General features: G+C 65.0%; 1 protein-coding gene across 1 annotated transcript; it reads left to right on the top strand.

The window, feature by feature from the left end:
- Positions 1-296: 296 nt before the first annotated feature.
- LOC117646374 (agglutinin-like protein 1) lies at positions 297-25,623 on the top strand. The gene is made up of 3 exons (XM_034387255.1): positions 297-508; positions 22,843-22,959; positions 23,041-25,623. The coding sequence occupies exons 1-3, from the start codon at positions 487-489 to the stop codon at positions 25,341-25,343; spliced, it is 2,442 nt and encodes an 813-aa protein (XP_034243146.1). The 5' UTR covers positions 297-486; the 3' UTR covers positions 25,344-25,623.

Genomic DNA, 25,623 nt, shown 5'->3' with positions numbered 1-25,623 from the left:
GGAGGGGCCTCCAAAGGGGTAGCCCTGCGCATGCTCCCGGAGCGCTCTCTGGCGGCTGGAGGCAGAAGCTGCTGGTCCCGGCCCTGCGTCCTGGGCGTCCCGGCCGTCCTGCCGTCCTGCCCCGCGGCCGCGCAGTCAGTGCAGCGCCCACCGCCCCGAGAGCGACACCAGAGCGGCCGCCCTCACCGAGCCTCCCGTGGCATCCCCGTGGCGTCGCTTCGCCGCGCGGGGCCTCTCGCGGCGCCGCCCCGCCAGCGCCCCGCCAGCGCCCCGCCTCGGCGCGCTGCCATGACGGCGGCCGACGTCGCCCTGCTCGACGCGCACCTCATCGTCATGCCACTGCCGTGGCGGCGACGCCGCGGCTCGTGACGCGTGACAACGCGGTGACAACGCGGTGACAACGCGGTGACAGCGCCGCGACGACAACGCAGCTCCACGCGCGTCATGCGCCGAACGTGATTTTGGAATAGACAGCGACGCGCCGCCATGCAGCAGCCACGTCCTTCAGGTGAGTGCACTGTAGCGGTGCGCGCCGGCCCGGCTGGCTGGCCTCGGCGACGGCCTTGGTGACGGCCTCGGAGGCGAACTCGGGAGCGGACGACTCCGCACCGTGCAGCTGTTCTGGCCCCTAACCTCACTCGGCGTGGCGCGGCGTGGTGCGGCGTGGCGCGGCGTGGCGCGGCGGGCGCGGCGTGGGCTGGCGCTGCGCGGCGTGGCGCGGGTGGTGCGGCTCGGGCGCGGCTGGCGGGCGTGGCGCTGGCCGTGCCGGCGGGGCGCGGCGTGGGCGGCGCTGGCGGCGTGGCGCGGCGTGGCGCGGCGTGGCGCGGCGTGGCGCGGCGTGGCGCGGCGTGGCGCGGCGTGGTGCGGGGCGGGTCTGGCCGCGGACTGGCCGCGACTTGGGGTGGTGCCAATTGTCCCAGGGTCACGGCGCTGCTCGCGCAGCTTGCCAGACTCGTCTCTGTCTCCTCGCCAAAAAAGGAGGCGAAAAAAGAGAGAGACCGGAAAAAGCGCGCGCAAGCCGACGCAAGCCCTGCCAACAAGCCGTTTGCGACAAACATTCGCTCTCATTGCTGGAGTAACTCACAGGGCCCAAGTTGGCGAGCGTTACGCGGCGATGAATGAGGAGTGCTAAAGTGTGCGCGGCGTGCGTGGCGTGCGGGGCGCGCCGCGGCCGGGAGTCGAACCTGAAAGGACCGGGCCGGCGTAGCCCGCCGTAGAAGTTCCGACTCGGCGGGGCCAAGCCAGGCCAAGCCGACCCGGCCGGGCCGACCGGGCCAACCCAGCCAACTGGGCCACCGAGTTCTGCGTGGTTCTGCGGCGGAGGACGCGATTCAAAGCTCGGTGCGGTGCGAGTCCGCGCCAGTCCGCGCCACTCCGCGCCTCTCCGCACCAGGCCATAGCAGCGATGCTTCCAAAGAGTCGTCGTGTCGTCGCTCTGTCTCCGTCGCACTTGCGGGGCGTCCCTTGGGAGTGCGACGGAGGCAGGGCGATGAAATGACCGTTCGGAGCGACGTCAGCGGTGGACGGCTCGGTCTGGAGAGTCACGCTCCGAAGTTGTACAGCGCAAAACTGGCGCGTAGTCAATGGGGGACGGGGCGCGGCTGAAGTGTGCGGAGAGTGGGCCACACGTGTCGGACACGTGGCGAACAAATAGTCTCACGCTACCTGCCTGTCTGCCTGCCTGTCTGCCTGTCTGTCTGCCTGCCTGTCTGCCTGCCTGTCTGATCGGTCACGCGTCAAATGGCCCAATCCCCGACGAGACAAATATTGTCCCTGACAGCAGCGGCGCGGCGTGGCGCGGCGCGGCAAGGCACGGCACGGCACGGCAAGGCACGCCAAACGCGGACTAGTGCAGCGCATTAAACGGCACGGCCCCCCTCCAAATTGATTCCTGCCCGGTGCTGTCTCTGTCGTGCACCGTTCGCGCTCCATTGCACGCCCCACCTCCTGTCTCTCTGTGCCTGCCTCTCTCTCTCTCTCTCTCTCTCTCTCTCTCTCTCTCTCTCTCTCTCTCTCTCTCTCTCTCTCTCTCTCTCTCCGACTGCGACTCTTTGCATTATTCACACACGGGGCTGTTCGGAGGCGCTGCTGCCGGCATGCCCAGCAGGGCAAAAACGGGCATGCACGCCAACGAGTTTGTTTTTCATTCATTAGCCAAGCAGTGTTACCACTTGTCCAAACTGCGGCCGCACGACAACAGCGGTGCGCCGACCCGCCCGGCGCACCGGCTGGAGTTTCCGGCGTTTAAAAAAAACAACAACAAAACAGAAAAAGGAGCGGGACACGGATACCGGAAATTACGCGCAACTTTGCGACATTCGAGCCTGACACGCGCGGCTGGCTGAGCCATGGCCGAGCGCGGGGCGCCCGCGGTGCGTTGGCGTGCGCGAGGCCGAGGGCTGCGGGGGGCGCCGGGGGCCGCCGGGCCGCTGGGGGCGATGGAACGAAGGGTGGAGAGAATCTATTGTGTCTCTGTTGTAGCGCGTAGCGGCCTAGCGCCTCGCGCCACGGCGGCGGCCTGCCTGCCTGCCTGCCTGCCTGCCTGCCTGCCTGCCTGCCTGCCTGCCTGCCTGCCTGCCTGCTGCCTCTGCCTGCCTGCCTGCCTGCCTGCCTGCCTGCCTGCCTGCCTGCCTGCCTGGCGGCCAGCGGGACGTCCGTCCGCACTCAGCCTTTGATACACCAAATCAACAGGGAGGCGGGGGTGGCGCGGGGGCGGCGCGCCGCGAGAGGGGGGGTGGGGCGAAACGGGAAGCCACTCAAAGCAATCTGCATCTTGGCTCGCGCGACATTCGGATGTCGGCACAGGGTAATTTAGGCCAGCAGGGCAGTGGCTGGCCGGGCCATGGCCGGGCCGCGGGCTCTGTCCGTAAATAGACTCGCATTTAAAGAAACAGAGAGAATGCGACGCGAAATGGGAACAAATAATCTCGCTGCGATGTGTGCGCCTGCGTGCGAGTGTGAGTCAGCGCGCGCTCGCGTGTGTGTATGTGTGTGTGGTGCTGCGAAACTTCCCTTGCACCAACTGTGAGCGGCGGCGCCCATGTTTGCAGTTGACACTGCGTTCGGTAAGGGCATTACTTTGTCCGCACGAAGTACGAAGTGTGCCGCTCTGCGCCGCTCCGGCCGCCATCCTTCTTCCCCCCTCACTCCCTCCTTCTTTATCTCGCAGTCTTCATTCCTTCCGTCCGTCATCGTCCGGGCCGTCCGGGCCGTCCGGGCCGTCGGGGCCGTCGGCCCTGGCTGCTATCTGCCTTCCCCTTCCTCTCCTTCAGCTTAGATTATTTCCATTATTTTCCTCGCCCCCTTCCCCACCCCTCTCCCCCGAGGGCCGTTGGGCCGCCTCTTCATATCCCCGGGTCAGGCCGGTTCCGCGCGGGAGGCCCCTCTCGCTCGCTCGCACTCGTGGGGCGCCCCGTCGGCGCGAGAGAGACCGACCGGCGGGACAGGACGCCCTCGCTCGGGGTCGGCCAGCTGGGAGCGGTCTTGCCTCACTCCCACTGCTGCAGGGCCGCGGGGCCTGCCAGTGGCGTGGATGCGACGGCTCTTCGGCATGACGGGGCCAAAGCAGCGACAGCAGCGACAGCAGCCAAAGCACCGAGAGCGGCGCCACCGCGCTCGCCCGCGGCCCTGCGGTCTGCACCTCCAGAAAGTTGTTTTATTTCCAGGCAGATGCCCTCGGCGGCTCGGCCTCCGGGCACCGGAGTTTAGAGAGCGCGCCGATACCGCCCCGGGCCGGAGGGGCCCTCCAGGACGCCCTCCAGGCCGCCCTCCAGGACGCCCTCCAGGACGCCCTCCAGGCCGGACGGGCCGCAGAACGATAAGCCTGGCCGTTGGCGCCGTTGGCGGTCGGGAGCCCCTTTGAGTGCTGGCGGTGCCAGCGGGGCGCGGCGACCACTAGCGCAAACTTGTTATACCCACTACTTAATTCAGAGCTGTAAGTTTCACCGAACAACAACCAAACTCGCCTCCCTCCCCTCCTCCCTCCCCCCGGCCGCAAGTTCTTCTGATTTCCATCGTGACCTGCCGCACCAGCAGCGCCAGCAGCGCCAGCAGAGCGATTCCGAAGAGATTCGTCGTTTCATCGCTCTGTTTCTGTCGCACCCGTCCGGCACGCCCCGCGAGCGCGACAGAGACAGAGCGACGGAACGACTGTTCGGAATGAGTCTGCAGTGCCCTGGCAGTGCCCTGGCAGTGCCCTGGCAGTGCCACGCCGCCGCCGTCCCTTCCGCCGCGCGTCGCCCCGTCGCCCCGTCCCGTCGTTGATTTCCATATGCAAATTGGCGTGTACGTGTTTTGTTTCGCTCTTAGTTTCCATTTTCACACCACTTGCCTGCGGCCTGCCGCCTCCCGCCTGCCGCCTCCCGCCTGCCGCCTGCGCTCTCCGAGTCCAACCTCGCCACCAGACGGCCTCCTCGGTGCGCACGGTGGGCCAGAAGAACGGTGGAGGCGGCCAAAACCCCAGACGCGTTTTGAGCTCTAGAGTCGCTAAATGGGACTCGAACCGAACGTGTGACCCTACCAATGGATTCCTCGTTCGGAGATCAATCCGTTCGTGAGGTCACACGTTCGGTTCGAATCCTGTTCAGCGATTCTAGAGCTCAAATCGCGTCTAGAGTTTTGGCCGCCTCCACCGGTCTTCTGGCCCACTGTGGTGCGCCTCCCCGCCGTGCGCCTGCAGGCCGCGCAGGCCGTCGCTCTGTCTCTCTCGCACTCCTGGGCAGACCCGTAGGGCTGCGAGAGGGACACAGCGCCTGTTTCGGAATCGCTCGGCCAGGCAAACTGATGCCCCCGGCGAAAAACGAAAACAATAAACCGAAGCTCATTCTTTGTCGATTTCCGCGCGCGCCACGGCATTTCCCCGCTGCGTCCAGGACGATGACGACGACGACGACGAGGCCGACGACGAGCACGGCGTAGTGGAGCGCAGACGGAGCAGATGGCACGTGATAGCGGCGTGCGAGTCCCGGAGAGGAGATGGTTCGCGGCGCTGTCTCGCGCTGCCTCGCGCTGCCTGGATCCGGGCGGGCTGAGTGGGATTTAGTGGTGCAGCGTAGCGGAGCGTATCGGAGAAGTGATAAGGTTATACGGGGAGAACGGAGAACGCAGCACGGCGACCATCTCCGGGGACGGATGTGCAGCGGTTCCACCCCACCCCACCCCCACCCCGCCCTGCCTCGCCCCGCCCCGCCCCTCCTCGCCCCGCCCCGCCCCGCCCCGCCCCGCCCCACCTCATGCCGCTCGTACAGGCCCTGCTCTGCTGGAGGCCATACGGCGCAGCCATAAATGCCCAATGCCTCGGCAGCATTGCCACAGCCGCCATCGGCGTGGTGTGTGTGTGTATGCGTGTGTATGTGTGTGTGCCAATCGTGCCAATTCCGGTGTGACACCTGCGCGTCGTGTCAGCAGCGTGTCCGATCCCGTGCCCGTCGCGTGCTGTGTGTGTTTTGTGTCTCTGTCTATGTGTGTGAGTGAATGTATGTTTGTGTGTGTAGGTGTGCTAGTGTGTGTGTGTCGCTGCAGAATGTGGAAAGCGCGCGCTGCGCTCGGCCAAATTGTCATAAAATTGGAGGGAAGCTTATTGCGACGCTGCAGCGCTACGGTTACTGCGTTACTGCGTTGCAGCGCTGCGCAGGCGCGCACGAGAGGTCAAGCCCTCGATCTAGCACTAGGTCCACGAGCTTCACGCACGCAACACGAAAACAAAAAACCCGTTTGTAATAAAACGGAGCTGCGTTATGGTGAAATGTAGCGGGAAAAGAGATGAAAGCGATCCATCTTTTTCTCTCTCAGCGCGGACATCACTCGGCGGCACGCAGGCAGGGTGCCCGCCTGGCTGGGCCCCAACCCTTTCCCCCGCCCTGGAGACTGATTCCGAGGAGTCCTGTATCTCTCCATCTCTGTCGTCGCACTGTGGAGCGTCCCGGAGGGGTGCGAGAGAGACGGAGCGACGAAAGGTTTTCGGAATAGCTCAGCTGGGCTGGGCAGGCATGCGCGTCGCCTGCGCCACGTGAGGGCCGGGCGTGGCGGGGCGTGGCGGGGCGTGGCGGGGCGGGGCGGGGCGGGGCGTGGCGGGGCGTGGCGGGGCGTGGCGGGGCGCCAGCTGCCCATCCCTATGCAGGCGGGGTGGTATGCTGGCTGCCCTGGCTGCCCGGCCGGCCGCTGGACCAGGCCGTGCCATGGCCGCGCCTTGGAATGCCAAATGCTGGCATTAATTGCTGTGGTAATTGCCAGTCGTGCGCGTGGGGAGGAGGGGATAGAGAGGGAGAGAGAAAGAGGGAGAGAGAGAGAGAGAGAGAAGAGAGAGAGAGAGAGAGGAAGCGGGCGTCAGTCCGGAATGCAGGGCGCTTTAATCTCACGCCGGACGGCAGGGAGGCGGTGGGGGCGGCGGGCGGGGGCGGCGGGGGCTTCGGGGGCGGCGCGCCGAGGGCGGCGCGGATATAGAAAAACAGTTACTGGAGTACATTCCCTCTCCCTCCCTCCCGACTCGCCGGGTATTCTTGCGGGCCATGTTCTTTTGTGCGGTCCCTGGCCGGCCTCAGCCTCAGCCTCAGCCTCAGCCTCGGCCCTGCCGCCGACACGGGTCATTACCGCCCCGTGGAGCACCGCGCCCTGATTGGAGTCCTGTGTACACTGCAAGCCTTTTCAATTATCGGCCAGGTGTGTGTGTGTGTGTGTGTGTGCTTAGCCTGCGTTAGTTTTCCCATTTAGCGCGCCACATCAAAAAGGCGTGCGGGGCTGCCGATATGGCCGGTGCTGTAGTGGCCGCTGCCGCTGCCCGCTGGCCGGCCCAGCCCGCTCCGTCATTAGGATCCCCCCTCCCCGCCCCGCCCCTGGCTCTGTCGATGCCAGATAAATGCTACAAGGCCTCCCCGCGGACCCTAAAAATGTCGGCTCCCCAACGAGGATTTGAACCCGTGACAAATAGCCCGGGGCCGTAACTGGAGCCCGGCGGCGCGGCGGCCCGGTGCGGTGCGGCGGGCGCCTGCGGACGGCGAGATAGGCCGCCCGGCGGACGGCCATGCCCGGCGGGCGGGTCCGGGCCGCCTCGCGGGCGCTGACCCTGCACCCTGCAGCAGCCCACAGTGGGCCAGAAGGCCGGTGGAGGCGGACAAAACTCTAGACGTGTTTTCAGCTCCAGAGTCTCTAAATGGGACTCGAACCGAGTGTGTGACCCCACCAATGGATTGCTCTCCGAACGAGGAATCCATTGGTGGGGTCACACGTTCGGTTCGAGTCCTGTTTAGCGACTCTGAAGCTGAAAACGTGTCTAGAGTTTTGTCCGCCTCCACTGGCCCACTGTGAAGCCCCAGCCTCCTCCTCCTTCCTCCGCCCTCTCCGCGGACCAAATTTCCTCTCGGCCTCGGTTTTCTCTCCTCTCTCGATCAGAGAAATGCTCTCGAGTATTTCGCGCACTCAAAGCTCCTGTTTGAACTCGAAAAGGGAGCGAGATAAATAAAAGAAACAGTGAGAGAGCAAATCGCATTACATTCTGGGCCGGACCGGCGTGGCACGGCATGGCGGGGTGCTTCAACGTGCTGAAAAAAATGCTCTGCTTTTATTCTTTGCTTTCCCTTTTGGCTTCCTTTTTTGGGGGGAGGCGCCACTGAGAGGCAATTTACCAACTTAGATACGGTGAGCCTACGGTGACCGGACGCGGCGGGTAAAACCATCGGGGGAGGGGGCAGGGGGCCCAAAGGGGGGCCCGTCCACCCACCCCTGCCTTCATTGTCACCCGGCTTTTTTCCCGGACGCGCTGGAGGGGGTGCGCGGCCAGGCTGGCGGAGAGAGGAGCAACTTTCTGTGGCGCCCTCTCTCTCTCTCTCTCTCGTTTCTTCCGGTTTCCTCGGCGGCGCGCGTGGCAGATTGTTTGACAGCGAGGACTCGCTCCCCAGGACCTCCTCCAGGACGTCTTCCATGCCAGGGCCTCCCCGGCTTGACGCGCCTTGCCGCTGCCCGTCAGGGTGTGCCGTTAAGGACAACCGCGCCGTTCGAGAGGCTTTGGAGGCTTGAGGCTTGAGGGACCCCGCTGTGCCCGGCCTGCCCGGCCTGCCCGCTGGCTGGGCTGGAGGGAGATTGCACCCCCATTCCACAAACACAAACAGCACGGCTAAAGCAACAAGGCCTAGGCCTGTGATGGCCTGCCGTGGGCCTGCCATGGGCACCGAGCAGCGATCTCCGTCGGCCGCCCGTCAGGCTCCTTTACGTCGCCGAGGTTCGTCCGCGGCGGTCTTTATATTGGGGCGAGCGAGCGGGCAGGGGGTCCTTTGTGGCGACCCGTGTCGGATTAGGCAGTACACAAGCACACGCACTGGCACACACACTGACACAAGCACACACAAACACACAAACACACACACACACAGGCGCAGAAGGGGCCGCGGCGCCGCGTGGCGGATACGGCCGAGTTAGTGGTGCTAGAGTCGTGCCCCGGGTCGTGCCCGCGTGTCGTGTGTGCGTACGGGCCGTGCAGCGGCGGTACGACCGTACGACCGCCCCCAACTCGAATATGAATGCGTCGCAAGTAGGTAGTCCCGCACTACAGGCCCGTAAAACGGCGTGTACGTACGTACCTCGCCTGCCTGGCTGCCACTGGCTGCCGCTGGCTGCCTGGCTGCAGTGCCACGGCCTTGCCCACGCACAGTGGGCCAGAAGACCGGTGGAGGCGGCCAAAACTCTAGACGCGTTTTGAGCTCCAGAGTCAGTACACAGGCCTCGAACCGAACGTGTGACCCCACCAATGGATTCCTCGTTCTGAGAGCAATCTATTGGTGGGGTCACACGTTCGGTTCGAGTCTCATTTAGCGACTCTGGAGCTCAAAACGCGTCTAGAGTTTTGGCCGCCCCCACCGGTCTTCTGGCCCACTGTGCCACGGCGCGGCGTACGGCGGCCTGCCTCCCCGGCGAACACTTACCCGCATCCCGCGGCGAGGCGCGGCGCAGCGGCGCAGCGCGGCAGCCGAGTAAACGCGACCGTAAAACTGCGAAAACTAATCCCCAAGTTGGTGCTCCGCTCGGCCTGGCCTGGCCATGGGCAGCCATGGGCCTGGCCCAGCCTGCTGCTGCTGCCGGCCACAGCCCACCCAAGTTTGTTGTTGTTGTTGTTGGCTGGGGCCTTTCTTGTTTTTGTTTCATTGCTCGGCCGGCCGTCGTAATGCAGTCGTTTGCCACAGCGCGGCAGCAGACCGGGAAGGCGGGACGCCGATTGAGGCATCGAGCGTAAACTAGGAGGAGGGAGGGGCGCGACGGCTGTGCTGCTCACGCACACACACAAACTCTCTCTCTCTCTCTCTCTCTCTCTCTCTCTCTCTCTCTCTCTCTCTCTCTCTCTCTCTCTCGCTCTCTCTCTCTCGCTCTCTCGCTCTCTCTCTCGCTCTCTCTCTCTCTCTCTCTCTCTCGTTCTCTCTCTCTCTCTCCCCTCTCTCTCTCTCACAATTTTGTATCTTTGTTTATTCTGAGAGCGGTACATACGCTCGTGGGACTCTCCAGTCCGTTGTACTGTACCTTTAAAAACAATAAATCAAATCAAATCAAATCAATCTCAAGCAGGCGGTGAAAGGGCGTCATTCTCCCTTCGCCCACGCGGCGTCAATGCCGTTCGTCCGGATCACGCCGTGCCCGTCGCCACGTCTGTCTGCACGCCGCCTGGTGTGTTCCCTGCTCTCCCCAATCCGCTCCGCGCCAGCAACGCGCCAGCAACGCGCCAGCAGCAGAATCAGCGGCGCGTTTCGGCGCGAGAATTTGAAAAGGAGCCCCCTTTTGTTCTGTCCTGACCTAGAAATGCCGCTCTGTCAATGTGAGCGTATGTGTGTGAGTGTGTGTGTGAGGGGTGGGTGTGGTGTGTGTGTTTGTGTGAGGGAGAGAGAGAGAGAGAGGGAGAGATGATGAAAGGGAAAAGAAGAGAGAAGAAGAGAGAGAGAGAGAGAGAGAGAGAGAGTCTGTCGCTTCCTCCAAGCCCCATGCCCGCCAGGCGTTGCCAGGCGTTGCGACGCACTGCCAGGCCTTGCCAGTGGTATTAGTGACAGGCAGGCAGGGTGGGCTCGGGGCTCGGGCCCCGGTGCGCGGGCCTCGGGGTTCGGCTCGGCGGCCCTCGGCGGCCCTCGGCGGCCCTCGGCGCCACCTTGTTCGTCCGCGCCGCTTTCACGGCCGCACAAAGGCCGCGTAGCTTTCACTCACCGGGGCGGGGAGGAAGGGGGCGGCTAAACAATCGGCAGCGGCGAGGCGCGGCGAGGCCTCCACCGTGTTTTTCGTTTATTCCGCGCGCCGCGCTCTCCCGCACCTCGCAGTTATTGTAATTATTATTGTTACTGTTGGCTGGCCGTCCGTCGGCGTGTGTCGGTCTGTCCGCCTGCCTCCCTGCGGCACGCGGCCATGCGTGGCTGGCGGGCCTGGCGGGCCTGGCGCTGTGATGTGGTCCGTTCGTGTGGTCCGATATGGACAGGCTTCACATCACAAGGGTGTGGTGCGCGGCGCGCGGCGGGCACATGATACGGTTGGTGGCTGCGGAGGCGGACGGGGACGGGGACGGACGACCCCCCCCCCTCCACCCCTCCCACCGCGCCGTGCTGGCGACCGCGTCCGGCCCCGTCAGGACCGTCAGGACGACGCAGTGCCTCCAAAGTCCGGGCCGGAGTCCGGGCCGGACCCTGCTGGACAGCAGTCCCTGCAGACCACCCCGCCCCGCCCCGCCCCGCCCCGCCCCGCCCCGCCCCCGCCCCGCCCCCCCCGCCCAGCCGCCCTGGTCAATGCGGGGCCGAGGCCGGGAGGCACTGCCCCCCCCCCTCCCCACCCCGTCTTCCCTTAACCCCGCTCCCGTCGGGGGCACCCCCAATAAATTTTACATCATGAGCCGAGCGATGTCCGGATGTACACAATGCCAGCGGGGATGGAGGATGGAGGGCAAGCCGGGGCATGGCGGCACGGCGGCACGGCACGCTGCTGGGGGGCGCTCGGACCCCTCGGCCCGCGCCACGCCCTGCCCTCCGCGCCACGTTGGTGTAGAGCAAGCAGGACGATGACTGCCGACGCACCCTCACACTAAAATCCGTTTCTCGAACCGAGAAAATTTGGCTAAAAATCAAGTCAATTCGCTTTTCAATCTTAGTTCAAGAAAACAGCCTTTGTGGGGTGCTGGCCGACCGCAGCACTGAGTCGCTTTGCGCAAAACGCGCACCCAGCAGCCCGGCCGGCACTCGGCGACCCGCGAGGCCGCGAGGCCGCGACAGCGGTAATACGTAATGATAATCACTCTATTCAGGGGATTATTAAAAGATTAAAAGGGCCCTGTGGGCTGGCGCGGCTGGCGCGGTGCCGCGGGATAAGCGGGCCAGTTCCACTGGTTCCACTGGTTCCAGCAGCGCGAAAGCAAACAGCGCCGCGTCCCGTCTTCCGTCCGCCACTCCGTTCCCAGGGACGCCGTCGTCGCGGTGGTCCGGGGTGGTCCGGGGTGGGTGGGGTGGCTTTGCCGGGGCTCGCCCCGGCATGGCAGCGCTTCCTGCGGCTCATTCCGAAACGACGGCCGCTCCTCTCTCTCTCTCTCTCTCTCTCTCTCTCTCTCTCTCTCTCTCTCTCTCTCTCTCTCTCTCGCACCCATGGCGTGGCGAGAGAGTGAGAGAGACAGAGCGGCGAGAGCGGAGTTCGGAATGAGCTTCCTGCGGAACAGTAAAAAGGAACCGCGGGGGCCAATTAGAACAAAAGCAGCGGCGAAGGCAGCGCCGCCGCGAGGGCGGAGCAGCGAGTAGCCGCCGGCACGGGGTTCGAGACATCGAGAAAACGAGACATCGCGACATCGAGACATCCGGAGTAGAGAAGGGATTTCTTGGCGGGCACTGCCACCCTGACTCCGTCGCAGAGGGAGAGGGTAGAGAGGGTACGTACCCCCGGGGCGCCAACCTCGTGAAGCTCGTGAAGCTCGTGTCGGAACTGGACCATGCGAAACGCGATTCGGCACCAGTTCTATGGGGGTCTCGGGGCGGGGCCCCGAGCACCGCAGCACAGGTCCATTTGAGTGAAGTAGATCGAGCACGCGGATCGGGCGGTGACGATCCAGGGGGCCGTGTGCAATGGCGAGTGAAACCTCGATGGGCCTCCACTGTGTTGGACTGTGACACTGCGAGGACGCGGCCCTTCGCGCCCAGGGCACTGCTTTCTCTCTCTCTCTCTCTCTCTCTCTCTCTCTCTCTCTCTCTCCCCTCCCACCCATCCACGCGAGTACGACAGAGACGTGACGAACGCACCCTCCGGAAGCAGCCGGCCTGGCCCGGCGCGCGGTGCGCCTCGCTGGGCACAAGTCCTTTTGGGGCAGCCTGAGGGCAGCCGATGGGGGCTAAGGACTGTCCCGAGGCCGCCCGAAGGGGTGTCTGAGGCCCGAGGGTGTTCGAGGGCACCTTTCTGTGCCGATGGAGACGTCCCTAGCGGCGGCGCGCGGCGGGCTCAGCCATCCATAACGTGCAAGATAATGTGCAGGGCGGCGCGGCGGCACGACGGACGACGCGAGGAACATTCCTGCCGGCCTGGCCCTCCTCCTGGCCCTCGGCCTGGCCAGGCCGCGCTAGTTGGCTCAGATAAAACAAGCGGCGCTCAGTATTTATGGCCCTGAGGCACGCCGGAGTAGCTCCACGACGACCCGCCCCGCCCCGCCCCGCCCCCCCGCCCCCCCCGCCCCGCCCCCCCCCGCCCCGCCCCGCCCGCCCCGCCCCGCTCCGCCCCGCCGCGCGCCGAGGTACCTCGCATAGGGTTCCGAAGACCCTCTCCCGTGTTTGCCGGATACTAAATGCCCGCGAGACTAACTTTGTTTGGACTGCAGCGGTGCCCAGTCTAAACACAGTTGGTTAAAAGTTTTACTTCTGAAACGCGCCGCCAGAGTGCGCTCTAAGCAGGCAGGCAGGCCACCGCGCCGCCCGCTCTCAGCGGAAAGCTTCGGGCAAAGTGTTATTGGTGTCGGCCGGGAGCCGCGCAGCACAGCGCTGCCCAGCGCACCGACCGACCGCCGAGGGGGTAACCACTCGCGTAATACCCTGTACACAAAAACCGTGTATTACGCGTAATACACGTGGTCGTAATACCATTTCTGCGTCTAATGAGCCAAATTTTTGCATTTTAAGGCCGTAATACACGTGTAATACCTCCGTAATACAGCGTAATACCGAGTAGTCTGTACACGATTTCATGAAGTGTTTACCCCCTCGCCGACCGCGCGGCCGCGCAAGTGGAGGGTGGGACTGCAGGGATCCACGGCCACGCCACGGTGCCGCCACACAGTGGGCCAGAAGACCGGTGGAGGCGGCCAAAACTCTAGACGCGTTTTGAGCTCCAGAGTCGCTAAATTGGGACTCGAACCGAACATGAGACCCCACCAATGGATTGCTGTCCGAACGAGGAATCCATTGGTGGGGTCACACGTCCGGTTCGAGTCCTGTCTTGCGACTCTGGAGCGCAAAACGCGTCTAGAGTTTTGGCCGCCCCCACCGGTCTTCTGGCCCACTGTGCGCCAGGTGGCCCGGACACCATAGCACCTCTCCGGCCACTGGACCTCCTTGAGGTTCTCAAGGCGCAGGTCGGCAGCCCTGGGTGGTGGCTAGGATGGCGGGGCGGTGGTCTGGATGGCCACCATTAATCACAGTCGATTGTGGGCTGTTAGCGCGTTAATGGTGGGCTGTGCCGCTCGCTGCCGCGCCAAGGCGACCGAGGCGGCCAAGGCGGCCACGGCTCCGCTAGGGGCGCCACCATCGCTGCCTCGGGCGACCCGGGCCCCCCAAGGGCCCCCCAAGGGGCCTGCCGAGGAAATGAGACACGACAATCTTTAAAATACTTGGTTGCTTCGTTTTTCTCCGGGCCTTTCTTTTCGTGATTTCCTTTCTGGGGGGAAGTGACAGCCAGCATGGCTCCACAGAGACTTTCCCCCTCCACTTTCTCTGCGGCAAAGTGAAAGAATAAAACACCTTCAGTCCTCATTTCCCGCCTCGGCCATGAAAGCAAATGTCGAAGTGGGCGAGGCGGGCGAGGCGGGTGAGGCGGGCGAGGCGGGCGAGGCGAGGCGAGGCGGGCGAGGCGGGCGAGGCGGGCGAGGCGGCGCGAGGCGGGCGAGGCGGGCGAGGCGGGCGAGGCGGGCGAGGCGGGCGAGGCGGGCGAGGCGGGTGAGGCGGGCGAGGCGGGTGAGGCGGGTGAGGCGGGCGAGGCGGGCGAGGCGGGCGAGGCGGGCGAGGCGGGCGAGGCGGGCGAGGCGGGCGAGGCGGGCGAGGCGGGCGAGGCGGGCGAGGCGGGCGAGGCGGGCGAGGCGGGCGAGGCGGGCTGAGGGGGAGGCGAGGCGGGTGAGGCGGGTGAGGCGGGTGAGGCGGGCGAGGCGGGCGAGGCGGGCGAGGCGGGCGAGGCGGGCGAGGCGGGCGAGGCGGGCGAGGCGGGCGAGGCGGGCGAGGCGGGCGAACCGCGGGCGCCCTTTCCCGTTTTCCCGGCGTCTTTTCTGCGCCATGAGCCGAACCACTCGAGTTTCACGGCGCGGCGAGCACACACGCACACCGACGCACACCAACACGATCACGCACTGACGAGGTACACGCGGCATGGACCGCACACAGCAGGCCACAGGGGTTGTTCATATCCCTGATTGCTGTGTGGCGTGGCGTGGCGTGGCGTGGCGTGGCGTGGCGGGGCGTGGCGCGGCGCGGCGTGGCGGGCCGCTGCGGAGTGGTGCGGGCCGACCTCAAACACATTAGTGGCGCGATCCTGGTGCAGGCCCGGCCGGGCCGCGCCGTGTGCTGGCTGTGCTGGCTGTGCTGGACTCCGGGTGGAGCTTTTCAAGTGAAGGGTGGTCGGTCGGTCCCGTGATGGACGCGGCGCCCCGCCCACCGCGATGGGAGTGCGGCACACACACACTCTCTCTCTCTCTCACACACACACACACACACACACACACACACACACAGAGTGCAGCAGCACGCATGCAGGCTTGAACTGGGTCACGGCCCGGAGCGCCTAGCGCCTCGCCGCGCGGCTGGAAGTGCGGCTGGAAGTGCGGCTGGAGGCAAGTCAAACAGAGATCCCCTTTCTCCAGCTCCAGCGTGGCTACAGTGTGGCTCCAGCGTGGCTCCAGCTCGACGAGAGGAGAGGCCCCGCCAGCCCCGCGGCCTAGAGCCTCCACGGCCTCGGCGGTCGCTAGGTAATAAAGTCAAGCGCTGCGCCGCTGCACGGAAAAAAATCCCTTAGTTGGGACAGCTAATGCATTGGCTGATATGGGGCCAGCCAAGAATCAGCGGTCGTGGTAACTAAAAATATTGCTAGCAGCATCAGCAATCATGCCTGGTCGCGACAGCCAACCACATTTGTTGAGCTAGCTAATCCCTCAGTTACAAACGCTAATAAATTTTTATTCTCCGAAAAATACTGAGACGGGAATAGAACCCGGGACTGCTGGCTGAGAACCGCGCTCGGAGGCACTGAGCCACGGAAGCACACATATGTGACATAAGGTCTGCCCCAATCTCACTCCGGGTGGAGGGCCGAAAAAAATACTTTGCAACTTTGATCGCAGTTGAAGAAAAGCTTCGAGGGACTGCCTGATTTGCGCGTGCAGCTAACCCCATTAGTTGTCTCAGCTAAGAACTCCACGCTGGATCAGCAAACGTGGGAGTGGCTCTCGCGGCAAACACTATCAGCTGCGGTAGCAAAAGCATCATGGTTTTCATAGCTGAACCTCTTACTGTCTGCCTTAGCTAATTTAAAATTTGTAGCCACGGCAATGAGGGTTATGTTTTATAGCTAAGATAATGACTGCGGTAGTTGAGAACATTAGCTGGCGCCATATCAGCTAACACATTAGCTGTCACAACGAATGTTCAGCTGTAACAACTAAGATATTTTTTTTCCGTGTGCGCCGCCGCGAGAGCGAGAGCGCGATGGGGAGATGATGGGGCACTACATGTACGTAGTGCGCGAGCGTTGCGCGCACCGCCGCCGTCGTGCTCTTCGTCGGGTGCTTGGGAACATCGGGGCACTTGGAACGACGGCTACCTGGCGGCGACCTGGCGACGCGGAGGCCGGGAAGGCATCCGGCACGGCGCGGTCCTGGCAGTGCCCTGCTCCGCACTGCTCGCCGCAGGAGGGTGGGGTTGTTGCTGGGGAATGCCAAGCTCGCGGCGCCAGGGGTAGTTTGGAACCGGATGCGAGGGGCGGGGCGGGGCGGGGCGGGGCGGGGCGGCGGGCCTCGGCGGTCAAGGGCCGGGATTAGCTCGGCCCGCCTCTTTGAGGGCTCTCTATTAGCGCGAGACTATAGCCATAGCGCCTCGGCCAGCACTTTAGTGCAAACTCAGCGAACAGCACGCCTCCGCCCCTCCGCCGCCCCGCCACCTCTGCTGCCACCACGCCCCCGCCTCCAGCACGGCAGGCAGAGGCCGCGCCGAGGCCGCCGAGGCCGCCGAGGCCAGGCGAGACTTAATTTGAGTTCCAAAGCAGTTCCCAGTCGCGCTCTGGCCTGGCGGCGCCTGGCGGACTGGGTGGACTTGCCTGCCACCCAGTGTACTCCGGCGCCTCTGTTGCCACCACGTCGGGCGGGGTCGTCGCCTCGTCGAGGGCGAGAGAGAGGGGAACGGCATTTGTTTCTCCTTGTTACCTGTTTTTGATCGCAGCAGCCACCGGCGATGTTTCTCCATCACAGTCGACTGGAAATCTGACGCGTTATTCTGAGGCTCGGGGAGCACGGCCAGAAGACCGGTGGCGGCGACCAAAACTCTAGACGCGTTTTGAGCTCCAGAGTCGCTAAATGGGACTCGAACCGAACGTGTGACCCCACCAGTAGATTGCTCTCAGAACGAGGAATCCATTGGTGGGGTCACACGTTCGGTTCGAGGCCTGTTTGGTGACTCTGGAGCTCAAAACGCGTCTAGGTAGTGTTCTAAAGGGTAGGAATATTCCGGGAATTAGGGAATTCCCAGGAACGTTCCCGGGCCATCAGCCCCAAAATGGGAAATTCCGGGAATTTTTAAAAATGGCAAAAATAGCTACTTTTTGCGGGGAAAATGTAGAAAGTGCAAGGTATCAAGTTAATAATTATGAAACACTTTAGTGTATTTACTTTGTTTCAGAGAGAACAAAATGAAACGTGCGTAATAAAAAGTTCGCTTCTTGTCAATAAAAATTTGTATCAGATTTAACTTTTGTCAAATGTGATCGTTCATATGAAGCAATGTTCCCGGCCAAGTGGGAATATTCCCGGGAATTCTCGGGAAGTCTCGGGAATATTCCCCAAATGTTTGTTCCGGAATTTTCGAACACTAGTCTAGAGTTTTGGCCGCCTCCACCGGTCTTCTGGCCCCCTGTGGGGAGTCTTCCCGGCCGGTGAGTTTGCCGGTGGAAACCCGTTCCGAGCGGACGGGGGTCGTCGATGCCGCTCTCTGTTCGTTGTTCGCTCACCACACGCATTACGCCGCACCGCTCGAGTGGTCGCCGAGCGCCGCCGAGCGCCGCCGAGCCGGACGGGACAGCCGGGCAGAGCGAGCCAGCCACTGAGCCGCGGCCGGCTGGGGCAGGCCGGGGCGGGGGAGGGCCGGGGCCAGGCCGCAGCCGTCCCGCGAGGCCCCGCTGCCCGGCTGTCCGACCGCCAAGTTGGCTTTGGGAGGTTCGGGAGGTTTGGGAGGCTTGGGATCGCGGAGCCAACTATACTCCTTTGAGAGCGTAGCTCCCCACCGCGCCCCGCCGCGCCCCGCCGCGCCCCGCCGCACCGCAGGAGGCAGCCAAAGGCAGGCTGCCCAAGCAAGCCGAGAAGCAAGCCGAGCTCCCCGAGGGCGGATCTTTCCGTACAAAAGGCGTGCTCCACCCGGCCAGGCAGAGCACGGCGGAGCACGGCAGCGGGGCGGCCGGGCCCTCTTGGGCTCTCGGCCGGTTTTTAACAGAGTACGCGCCTGGCGGCCTGGCGGACCCCGGCCGGAGATAACACGACTAACCCGCCCTGACCACGGCCAGCCACGGCCAGCCTACCCCCTTCCCCTTCCACACCCCACCGTCCTTGAATCAGCGAGGGGTCCTGCGGGATCCTTTCTCATGCCCAGCTGCATCCCCTTCCCTCCCACCCCACCGAAAAACTACTATCCTGCCAGAATAGGGCCGGGGCCCTTGGGCAAGCCAGGCCAGGCCGGGGGGCGGGGGGCGGCCCTCGGGGGTGGGGGGCGGTCCAGGGGTCCAGGCGGTCCAGGCAGGCGGCAGGCAGTGACCTCTCTAAGTCACCATTAGTGGGTAGGGCAGGCCGAGCCCGCCGAGCCTAGCCGAGCTGAACCGAGCCAAGGCCGAGGGACATGCCGAAGGACATGGCGGGGAGCAGCTGATGCCCCCCCCCCTCGGCCGGGATGCGGCCCCAACTTGTAATCCCCTTCCACGCGCTGCACGCGCGGCACGGCACGCGGCCCAGAAGGGGAGGGACGGGGCGAGGCGTGCGGATTAACACCTACGCCTATTGCACGCGCGCATTACCATTAACCAACGACGGTAAAGACCTTGCCCTCAATAATACAGCGCTGCGTTGGATTAAAATTAACGCGATGGACCCTCGGGCTCGCTTCGGCTCGCTCCGGCTGCACGCGGCCTAGAGTCGTGTCGTCGCTCTGTCTCTCTCGCACTCATGCGGCGTCCCGGAGGGTGCGAGAGAGACAGAGCGACGAAACACTGCTTCGGAATCGCTCGGCCGCCTTCTCGACCCCATTCCGAGCGGCAGGTCTCTTCCTCTATCCCTTTCGCAACTCATGAGGTGCGAGTGAGACACGCCGACACAACACGCACCCCGTCCGTCTGCGCCCACGCGCGTTCCAGGCTGCCCTCTTCCCCCCCCCCCTTCCCCCTCTCTCTCCCCGCTCGGCGACGAAGTTGAAATGGAAGGGGCCAAGGACCCTGGGAATGAAATGCAAACGATTTGAAATTAGCAAACTTTGCCCGCTAAACGCGCTAAACGCTGTCGCTGCGCCCCGCCCCGCCCGCCCCGCCCCGCCCCGCCGCCCACGTGGGATGAGGACGTTCCCGCCAGAATGCAAACTGAATCTGAGGTGCAGTAAGTGGCGTGCTCCGCGCTCCGCTCGCTCGGGGTGCTCGGCGTGCTCGGGGTGCTCCGGCACACTGGCGCCGCTGCGCCGCTCCTCGCGTGTTTTTCGCGCGCCGAGAGCGAAAATAGGGTGGGCTCGGGCCGGCCCAGTTTCTGCTGCAACAGGGAGACACTATATCACGCACCTGCCAATAGCAGGCGGCCTGGCCAGCGTCTGCGGGGGGAAGGGGGGAGGGGGAAAGGGGGGAGGAAGCGCAACAAAAAGAATTTAGCCAGATTAGGGCGTGGCTCGGCCGGTGGCGCCGCGGTGCGGTGGCGGCTCGAGGCTCAAGCAAGGCGTGCCAAGGCGCCGGCCCGGACCGGCAGTTGTTTTCGTCGCTCTGTCTCTCTCGCGGCTGCAAGGCGGGCCCTATGAGTGCGAGGGAGACCGAGCGACGGGAACGCCTTTCGGAACGAGCCTGCATGGGGCCGCCGCCCGGATTGACAATGAGACATGGTAATGGAGTCGGCGGCCTCGCCCAGCCTCGCCGCCTCGCCTCGCACCGCAACGACGCCGCACAGTGGGCCAGAAGACCGGTGGAGGCGGCCAAAACTCTAGACGCGTTTTGAGCTCCAGAGTCAGTACACAGGCCTCGAACCGAACGTGTGACCCCACCAATGGATTCCTCGTTCTGAGAGCAATCTATTGGTGGGGTCACACGTTCGGTTCGAGTCCCATTTAGCGACTCTGGAGCTCAAAACGCGTCTAGAGTTTTGGCCGCCGCCACCGGTCTTCTGGCCCACTGTGCGCCGAGTCCGAGGCCGCCTCTTCGAGGCTGTTTGCACCGCCGGCAAGCCTGTCGCTCTGTCTCTCTCGCACTCGTGGGGCATCGCGCATAGGGTTGCGAGAGAGACAGAGCGACGGGGCACTGTTTGGAATCGAGCTGCAGCTGTGATGACCGTCGATTCGACGAGGCGGTCTCTGCCTCGCCCCGATGACAACGGGCTGCCAGCACCAACCAACACGGTGCGCAGGCCGTCCCCATAGGCGCCCCCTGCCCTCACCCCCTCGCTGTCGCCGCCCTGGCCCCGCGCCCCGTGGCCCGAGCCCCGTGGGCCCGTCGCCGTCGCCACAATGACTGACTGCCCCAATAAGAACTGCCTCCCGGCTTTGCCTGGCCCGGCCCGGCCCGGCCGTGAATGAGGCTGCCCCGCTGCCCCGCCCAAACTGCTGCCTGATTGCTCTATACAGCGGGCAGGGCAGCAGGGCCACCAGCAGAGCGATTCCGAACTCGCTTTCGTCGCTGTCTCTCTCCCACTGATGGAGTGCCTCGTCTAGGTGCGAGAGAGACAGCGCGACGGAAGGACTGGCCGGGCCGCCGTGCCGCCGAAGGGCTGCGCGCTGCCGGCGCCGCGCGGCCAAAGGCGGCCAAACTTGGCCAATCCCATCTCGCCGCGTGTTCACTTGGCGGCCCGACGACGGCAGCCCGACGGCCGCGGAGCCGCGGACTGAAAGGACAAAAAGGACAAACGGGACAAAAGGGGGGAAGGAAGGAGAAGCGAAATTGATTTTCTCGGGGAAAAGTTGTGTCCCTGACGAATGGCGACCGTGTCACGCCGAGTGACGCACCCGAACAGGCGCCGAAAGGGCGGGGCGGGGCGGGGCCGCTGTCGCCGAAAGCACCGAGTGGATCTGGCCGCGGTCATCAAGGCATCGAGGCCGCCGCCGCGGCGAACGGAAGTGACAGTGTGGCTTTGCTGCCTTGCTGGAGTTGGAGGCTGTTGGCGCCGCAATAACAAACCAAACTCCCGCGTCTCGCGAGGCGCTTAATTGCAGGGAAAAGTGTTGTAACGAAGTGCTGGCCGCGCGACGCCACTAGAAGGCTTAGAAGGTCTAGAAGGCGACGAACTTCGGGTGCAGGAGGCTAGGTGCGCGCAGGGAAGGCACTCCCCGACCCGGATTCCTCGCAGGCCTTGCAGTGCCTCCTCGACGATAAGGTCGCCGCCTTAACTGCTGCCGGGGGGGCCATGACCACGGCGCGGGCCCCGAGCCGCCCCGGGCCGCCGCCCCGGGCGCGCGCTCAACTCCACAACAAACCACATAATGACCATCAATTTCTCAGTGGGCCACGCCACCCTGCTTGGCCCTGCCTTGGCGAGCCTTGGTCGGCGGGCGGCCCGGGCGCGACTTAGGCCTCTTAAGTGCGCTTCGGAGGGCCATCGCCGGGCCATCGCGGCGCCGCCGGGGACCGGCCGCACCGGCGGGGACCTGCAGCCGCACCGCGCCGCACAGGCAGCAGCGGCGGCCATAAATATAAATATCCCACGCGTAAATCCCGCCAACATCCCGACCATCCAGTGACGACGCGCAGGCTGTCTCCCTCGCACCCCCAGGGACCGCCGCGTGGGTGCGAGGGAGACAGAGCGGCCTGCCCTCCACAAAGCGAGCGCCCCGTCGACGGCCCGGGCGAAGCGCCGCAGCGCCGCCGAGGACAGCTAGCCCATAACAAGGGCCGCGGCGACGACGGGCCGCCAGACCGCGGGGCCGGGGCCGGGGCCGAGGCCCTGCTTTGTGGGGGCCGTGGCTGCCGTGGCCGTGACGTCAGCGTATATGTCACACCCCATTCACCGCCCGGCGAGGCCGAGGCCAGCCGAGGCCGCGGCGCCACCCGAGCCGGATCAGATAGGCCGAGGGGGCTTAACTGATCCCAACTAATGGAAGCTCAGACCGCAGCGCAGCGCGCTCTGGCGGCTCCAGCGCCAAGCGGCGCGGCGGAGGAGAGGGAGAGAGAGGTCGCGGCGGGGCACACAGTGGGCTAGAAGACCATTGGAGGCGGACAAAACTCAAGACGCGTTTTGAGCTCCAGAGTCGCTAAATGGGACTCGAACCGAACGTGTGACCCCACCTTGCTCTTCGAACGAGGAATCCATTGATGGGGTCACACGCTCGGTTGGAGCCCTGTTTAGCGACTCTGGAGCTCGAAACGCGTCTCGAGTTTTGGCCGCCTCCACCGGTCTTCTGGCCCACTGTGCGGCACCGCGCTGGCGTTGTCTCGCTCCGAAAATAGGGCTCCGATCAAACGCGTGAGGGTTTACAGTAACAGTACCAATGGATTCCTCCTTCGAAGGGCGGTCCAGTCCGTTGGAACCCTCGCGTGTTGGATGGGAGTCCGCGTGACGAAGTGCAGGCAGTCGTGTCCGCCTAAACTGGTCTTCCCTTCCGACCCGCCGCGCGCCGCGATGTGTCTCTCTCGGTAAGTCGGGCGGAAAAAGCGCGGGGGAATCTCTGCGCGGCGAAAGACTGCGCTGCACGGCACGGCACGCCGCTCGCCCGCTTTCAGATTTATCACGCACTCGTGCGGACCCCGCCTCGCCCCGCCCCGCCTTGGACGGACTGCGCCGCGCCCAGCTTGGAGTGGTGTCCGTCACTGCCAGGCTGGGCGGGGCGGGGCGGGGAATGTGAGGGCCACTAGTCGCCCAGGCCCCGGCTGGCCTTAGGCTGGCCCTAGGCTGGCCACCCCAACCCGCCCCGCGCGATAAGACGGCCCGACCACATCCTATTCCAGCAGCTTGCCCCGCTTGCCCCGCTCGGCCTGCTTCGCCAGCTCGGCGAGCTCGGCCTGATCCGCAAAGGGCCGACATCTGCGGCGCGGCGGGGCGCGGCGGGGCGCGGCGGGGCGCGGTGGGACGACCCCGCTCCAAGGACTCGGAGGCGGAGGGGAGCTGTCCCCTCAAAGACTCTCTTTGTCTCGTCCTTTCTTTCTGTCCGCTTTGCAGAGAGCACCGCGCCGCTGCGCGTCCGTCCGTTCCTCGGCCGTTCTAACGTGTTTTGGCGCTTCGTGTTGCAGGCGTGCTGCTGGCGCCGCTGTTCCTGCTGCTGGTGATGGTGGCCGCCGTGCTGCCCCACACCGTGCTGCCCCACAGCCCCTCTCCCGACGAGGCCTCCCCGACGCCTCGGCCGCCAGGTAAGCCTTGTTGCACTTCATCGCCCGCCCATCACACTTGTCGGGCATGTCGTTAACGAGAGGGGTCTTTGTGTTGCGCAGGTCTTCCCTCTGCTGCAACCTCGCACGACCAGCGGCCAGCCAGTACCGTCGGCCTGACCGCCGAGCAGGCGGCGAGCGGACAGCAGTCTGCCAGCACGCAGACAGACCGGCCATCTAGCCCCGTCGGCCCGACCACCGCGCAGACAGCGCAGGCTGCGAGCACGCAGACAGACTGGACGACAATAAGCGCCGACACTCATGGGTCCACGACGAACGAAGGCAAGGCCACTGAACAGACGACCAAGCAGGCGAGTGCGACCGATGCGACAATCAGGTCCACGGCATCGAGCGCGCTGACGAGCGAGAGGCAGAGCGAACACACGACAACGGTTCCCTCCGGACATCCCTGTGAGACCACGGACGCGCGGCAGACGGCCGGCAAGAGCAGCGCGACCACACTGGAAGGAACCACCGAGACGGACACTGTCAGTTCTAACACAGACGTGCCTGCCGCGACAACTACTGCCGACAAGCTGAAGACCGCCCATCCCAAAACCGACGAGGCCACAGCAAAAACAATTACTGATAAGCTCAAGACTCCCGGGCCGACCACCGACAAGCCTTCGCCAACAAGGCAAACCACGCCAGACGCGCTCGGGACAGTCAGTGCCAAGGCGGACGTGACGTCACAAAAAACGGCTGCCGAGGACCCGCCGACGCCCGAAGCGAGCAGCGAACCCGCGCCCGTCTCCACCAGCGTGGCCTCGGACACGGCCAGCACGGCGGCCTCGGCCAGCACGACGGGGTCCTTGCTGGAGATCGAGGTGGAGGAGAGCACGGAGACGGGAGCGCTCAATATCGACCTCCGGCAGCCGGAGGACGCCGCAGCTTGGTCGGCCACGCCGGTGGCGTCCACCACCGCGCCGCCCGCGCCGCCCGCGCCGCCGCACCACGAGGACGACGAGACGGGCGGCGTTCTCCCGGACGACGACGTGCAGCAGAACGAGGTTCTCGACGAGGACATGTACAGGGCGAAGCAGCACAACGGGCCGTGGCTCATCGGCAGCCGCCTGGCGGGCCAGGACGACGGCGAGGCCTCGCTGGCCTCGTCCTCCACGTCCTCGATGTCGGCGCCGGCAGCGCCCTCCCTCGGCCTGTACCGCAACTACGACGTGGACAGCCAGGAGCGCGAGCGAGAGCTGGAGGAGCGCGCCAGGGAGCAGAACCATCCCGCCGACCTGGAGGACACGAACGTGCACGAGGTGAACCACTACGTGCCCGAGGACGAGCAGGACGACGCGGAGCAGCAGCTGCAGCAGCAGAAGTCCGTGGCGCGGTGGTACCTGCTGCTGCTCACCGGCAACGCCACCACGGTGCGCCTGCGCCAGAAGGACTTCGCCAAGTACCTCAAGCTGAACCTGGCGGCGCGCCTGTCCGTCGAGTACAACGACCTGCGCGTCAACCGCGTCGAGTTCAAGCCGCTGCTCATGGTGAACGTGACCATCTTCTCGCGGCCCAAGGACAACGAGGAGGCACCGCTGCACATGCTGGCCGACACCAACGCCACCCTGCTCGAGCTGTCCGGCGAGGAGTACCACGTGCTGCGCTTCATCACCATCCCCAGCGAGCACCAGGAGGCGCTGGCCGCGCTGGCCTCGGGCGGCATCCAGGCCGACTCGTACACGGGGGCCAACACGCTGCCGCCGCGCCACGTGGACGTGGGCGTGGCCGTGTACTTCGCCATCGCCGCGGGGCTCGTGTCCATCCTGCTGGCCGTATTCCTGGTGGGGCTGTGCCGCTACCTGCGCAACATGGCCGCCGAGGTGGCGTGGCCGTGGCGCCGCTACAAGCCCATCGTGTGGAGCCTGCCTCTGCAACACCGGTTGTGCGCGGACCACATCGCCCACTGCGTGCCCATGCGGCCCATGCAGTCCCACGCGGCCGTGTGGACCACGGCCGACGGCGCGGCCGACGTCCCCGTGCACAAGATCCCGGCGCCGGAGCTGCCGCGCAGGCTGGTGCTGGAGCCGCGGCCGCACGCCGCGCTGCCGCCCATCGTGTGCGCCGACCCCGCGCCCTCCACGGCCGACACACTGCTGCAGGCGCAGCCCGCGCAGACCGCCACCGTCCAGCCCGGCCTGCACGCCTGCAGCGCGCCGCGGCCCAACTCCAAGCTGTCCCTGTTCGGCGAGTTCGGCGAGCAGCAGGTGGTGGTGGCGCCCGCCCGGTCCGCGCGCCAGCCCGGCCAGCCCGGCAGGAACCGCCTGCAGCCCCAGGGCAGGCACCCGCTCGACGTCCGGATCGGCGGCCGACGCGGCCCCACCGTGCTGGGGCTGGACAACCCCAACTACATGATGCAGTGACGCGACCACGCCGTGTGCAGTGGCGCAGAGGCGCAGTAGGCCGGACTTGTGATAGTGTCTCTTTCTCATTCCTTAGTGCGGCCCGGCACGGCCCGGTGGACTCGCCAGTGCGCGGGCGTTGGCCAGGGCGGCCCTCTTATAGTCTTCCCTTCTCAGTGAATGTCAATACTAAATGTCTATTTGTGAATAATGAATAAAGATTATTATTATTAAAGTGTTGTAATATAAAAGCTACTGTGTAATTAAATTAGGTTGAGAAATAAAGATGATGGTAATTTCA

Source organism: Thrips palmi, unplaced genomic scaffold (genome assembly GCF_012932325.1).
Source record: "Thrips palmi isolate BJ-2018 unplaced genomic scaffold, TpBJ-2018v1 HiC_scaffold_19, whole genome shotgun sequence".
Taxonomy (NCBI): Eukaryota; Metazoa; Arthropoda; class Insecta; order Thysanoptera; family Thripidae; genus Thrips; species Thrips palmi.
Note: the sequence above shows the minus strand (reverse complement) of the source record. Positions and strands in the feature narration are given on the sequence as shown.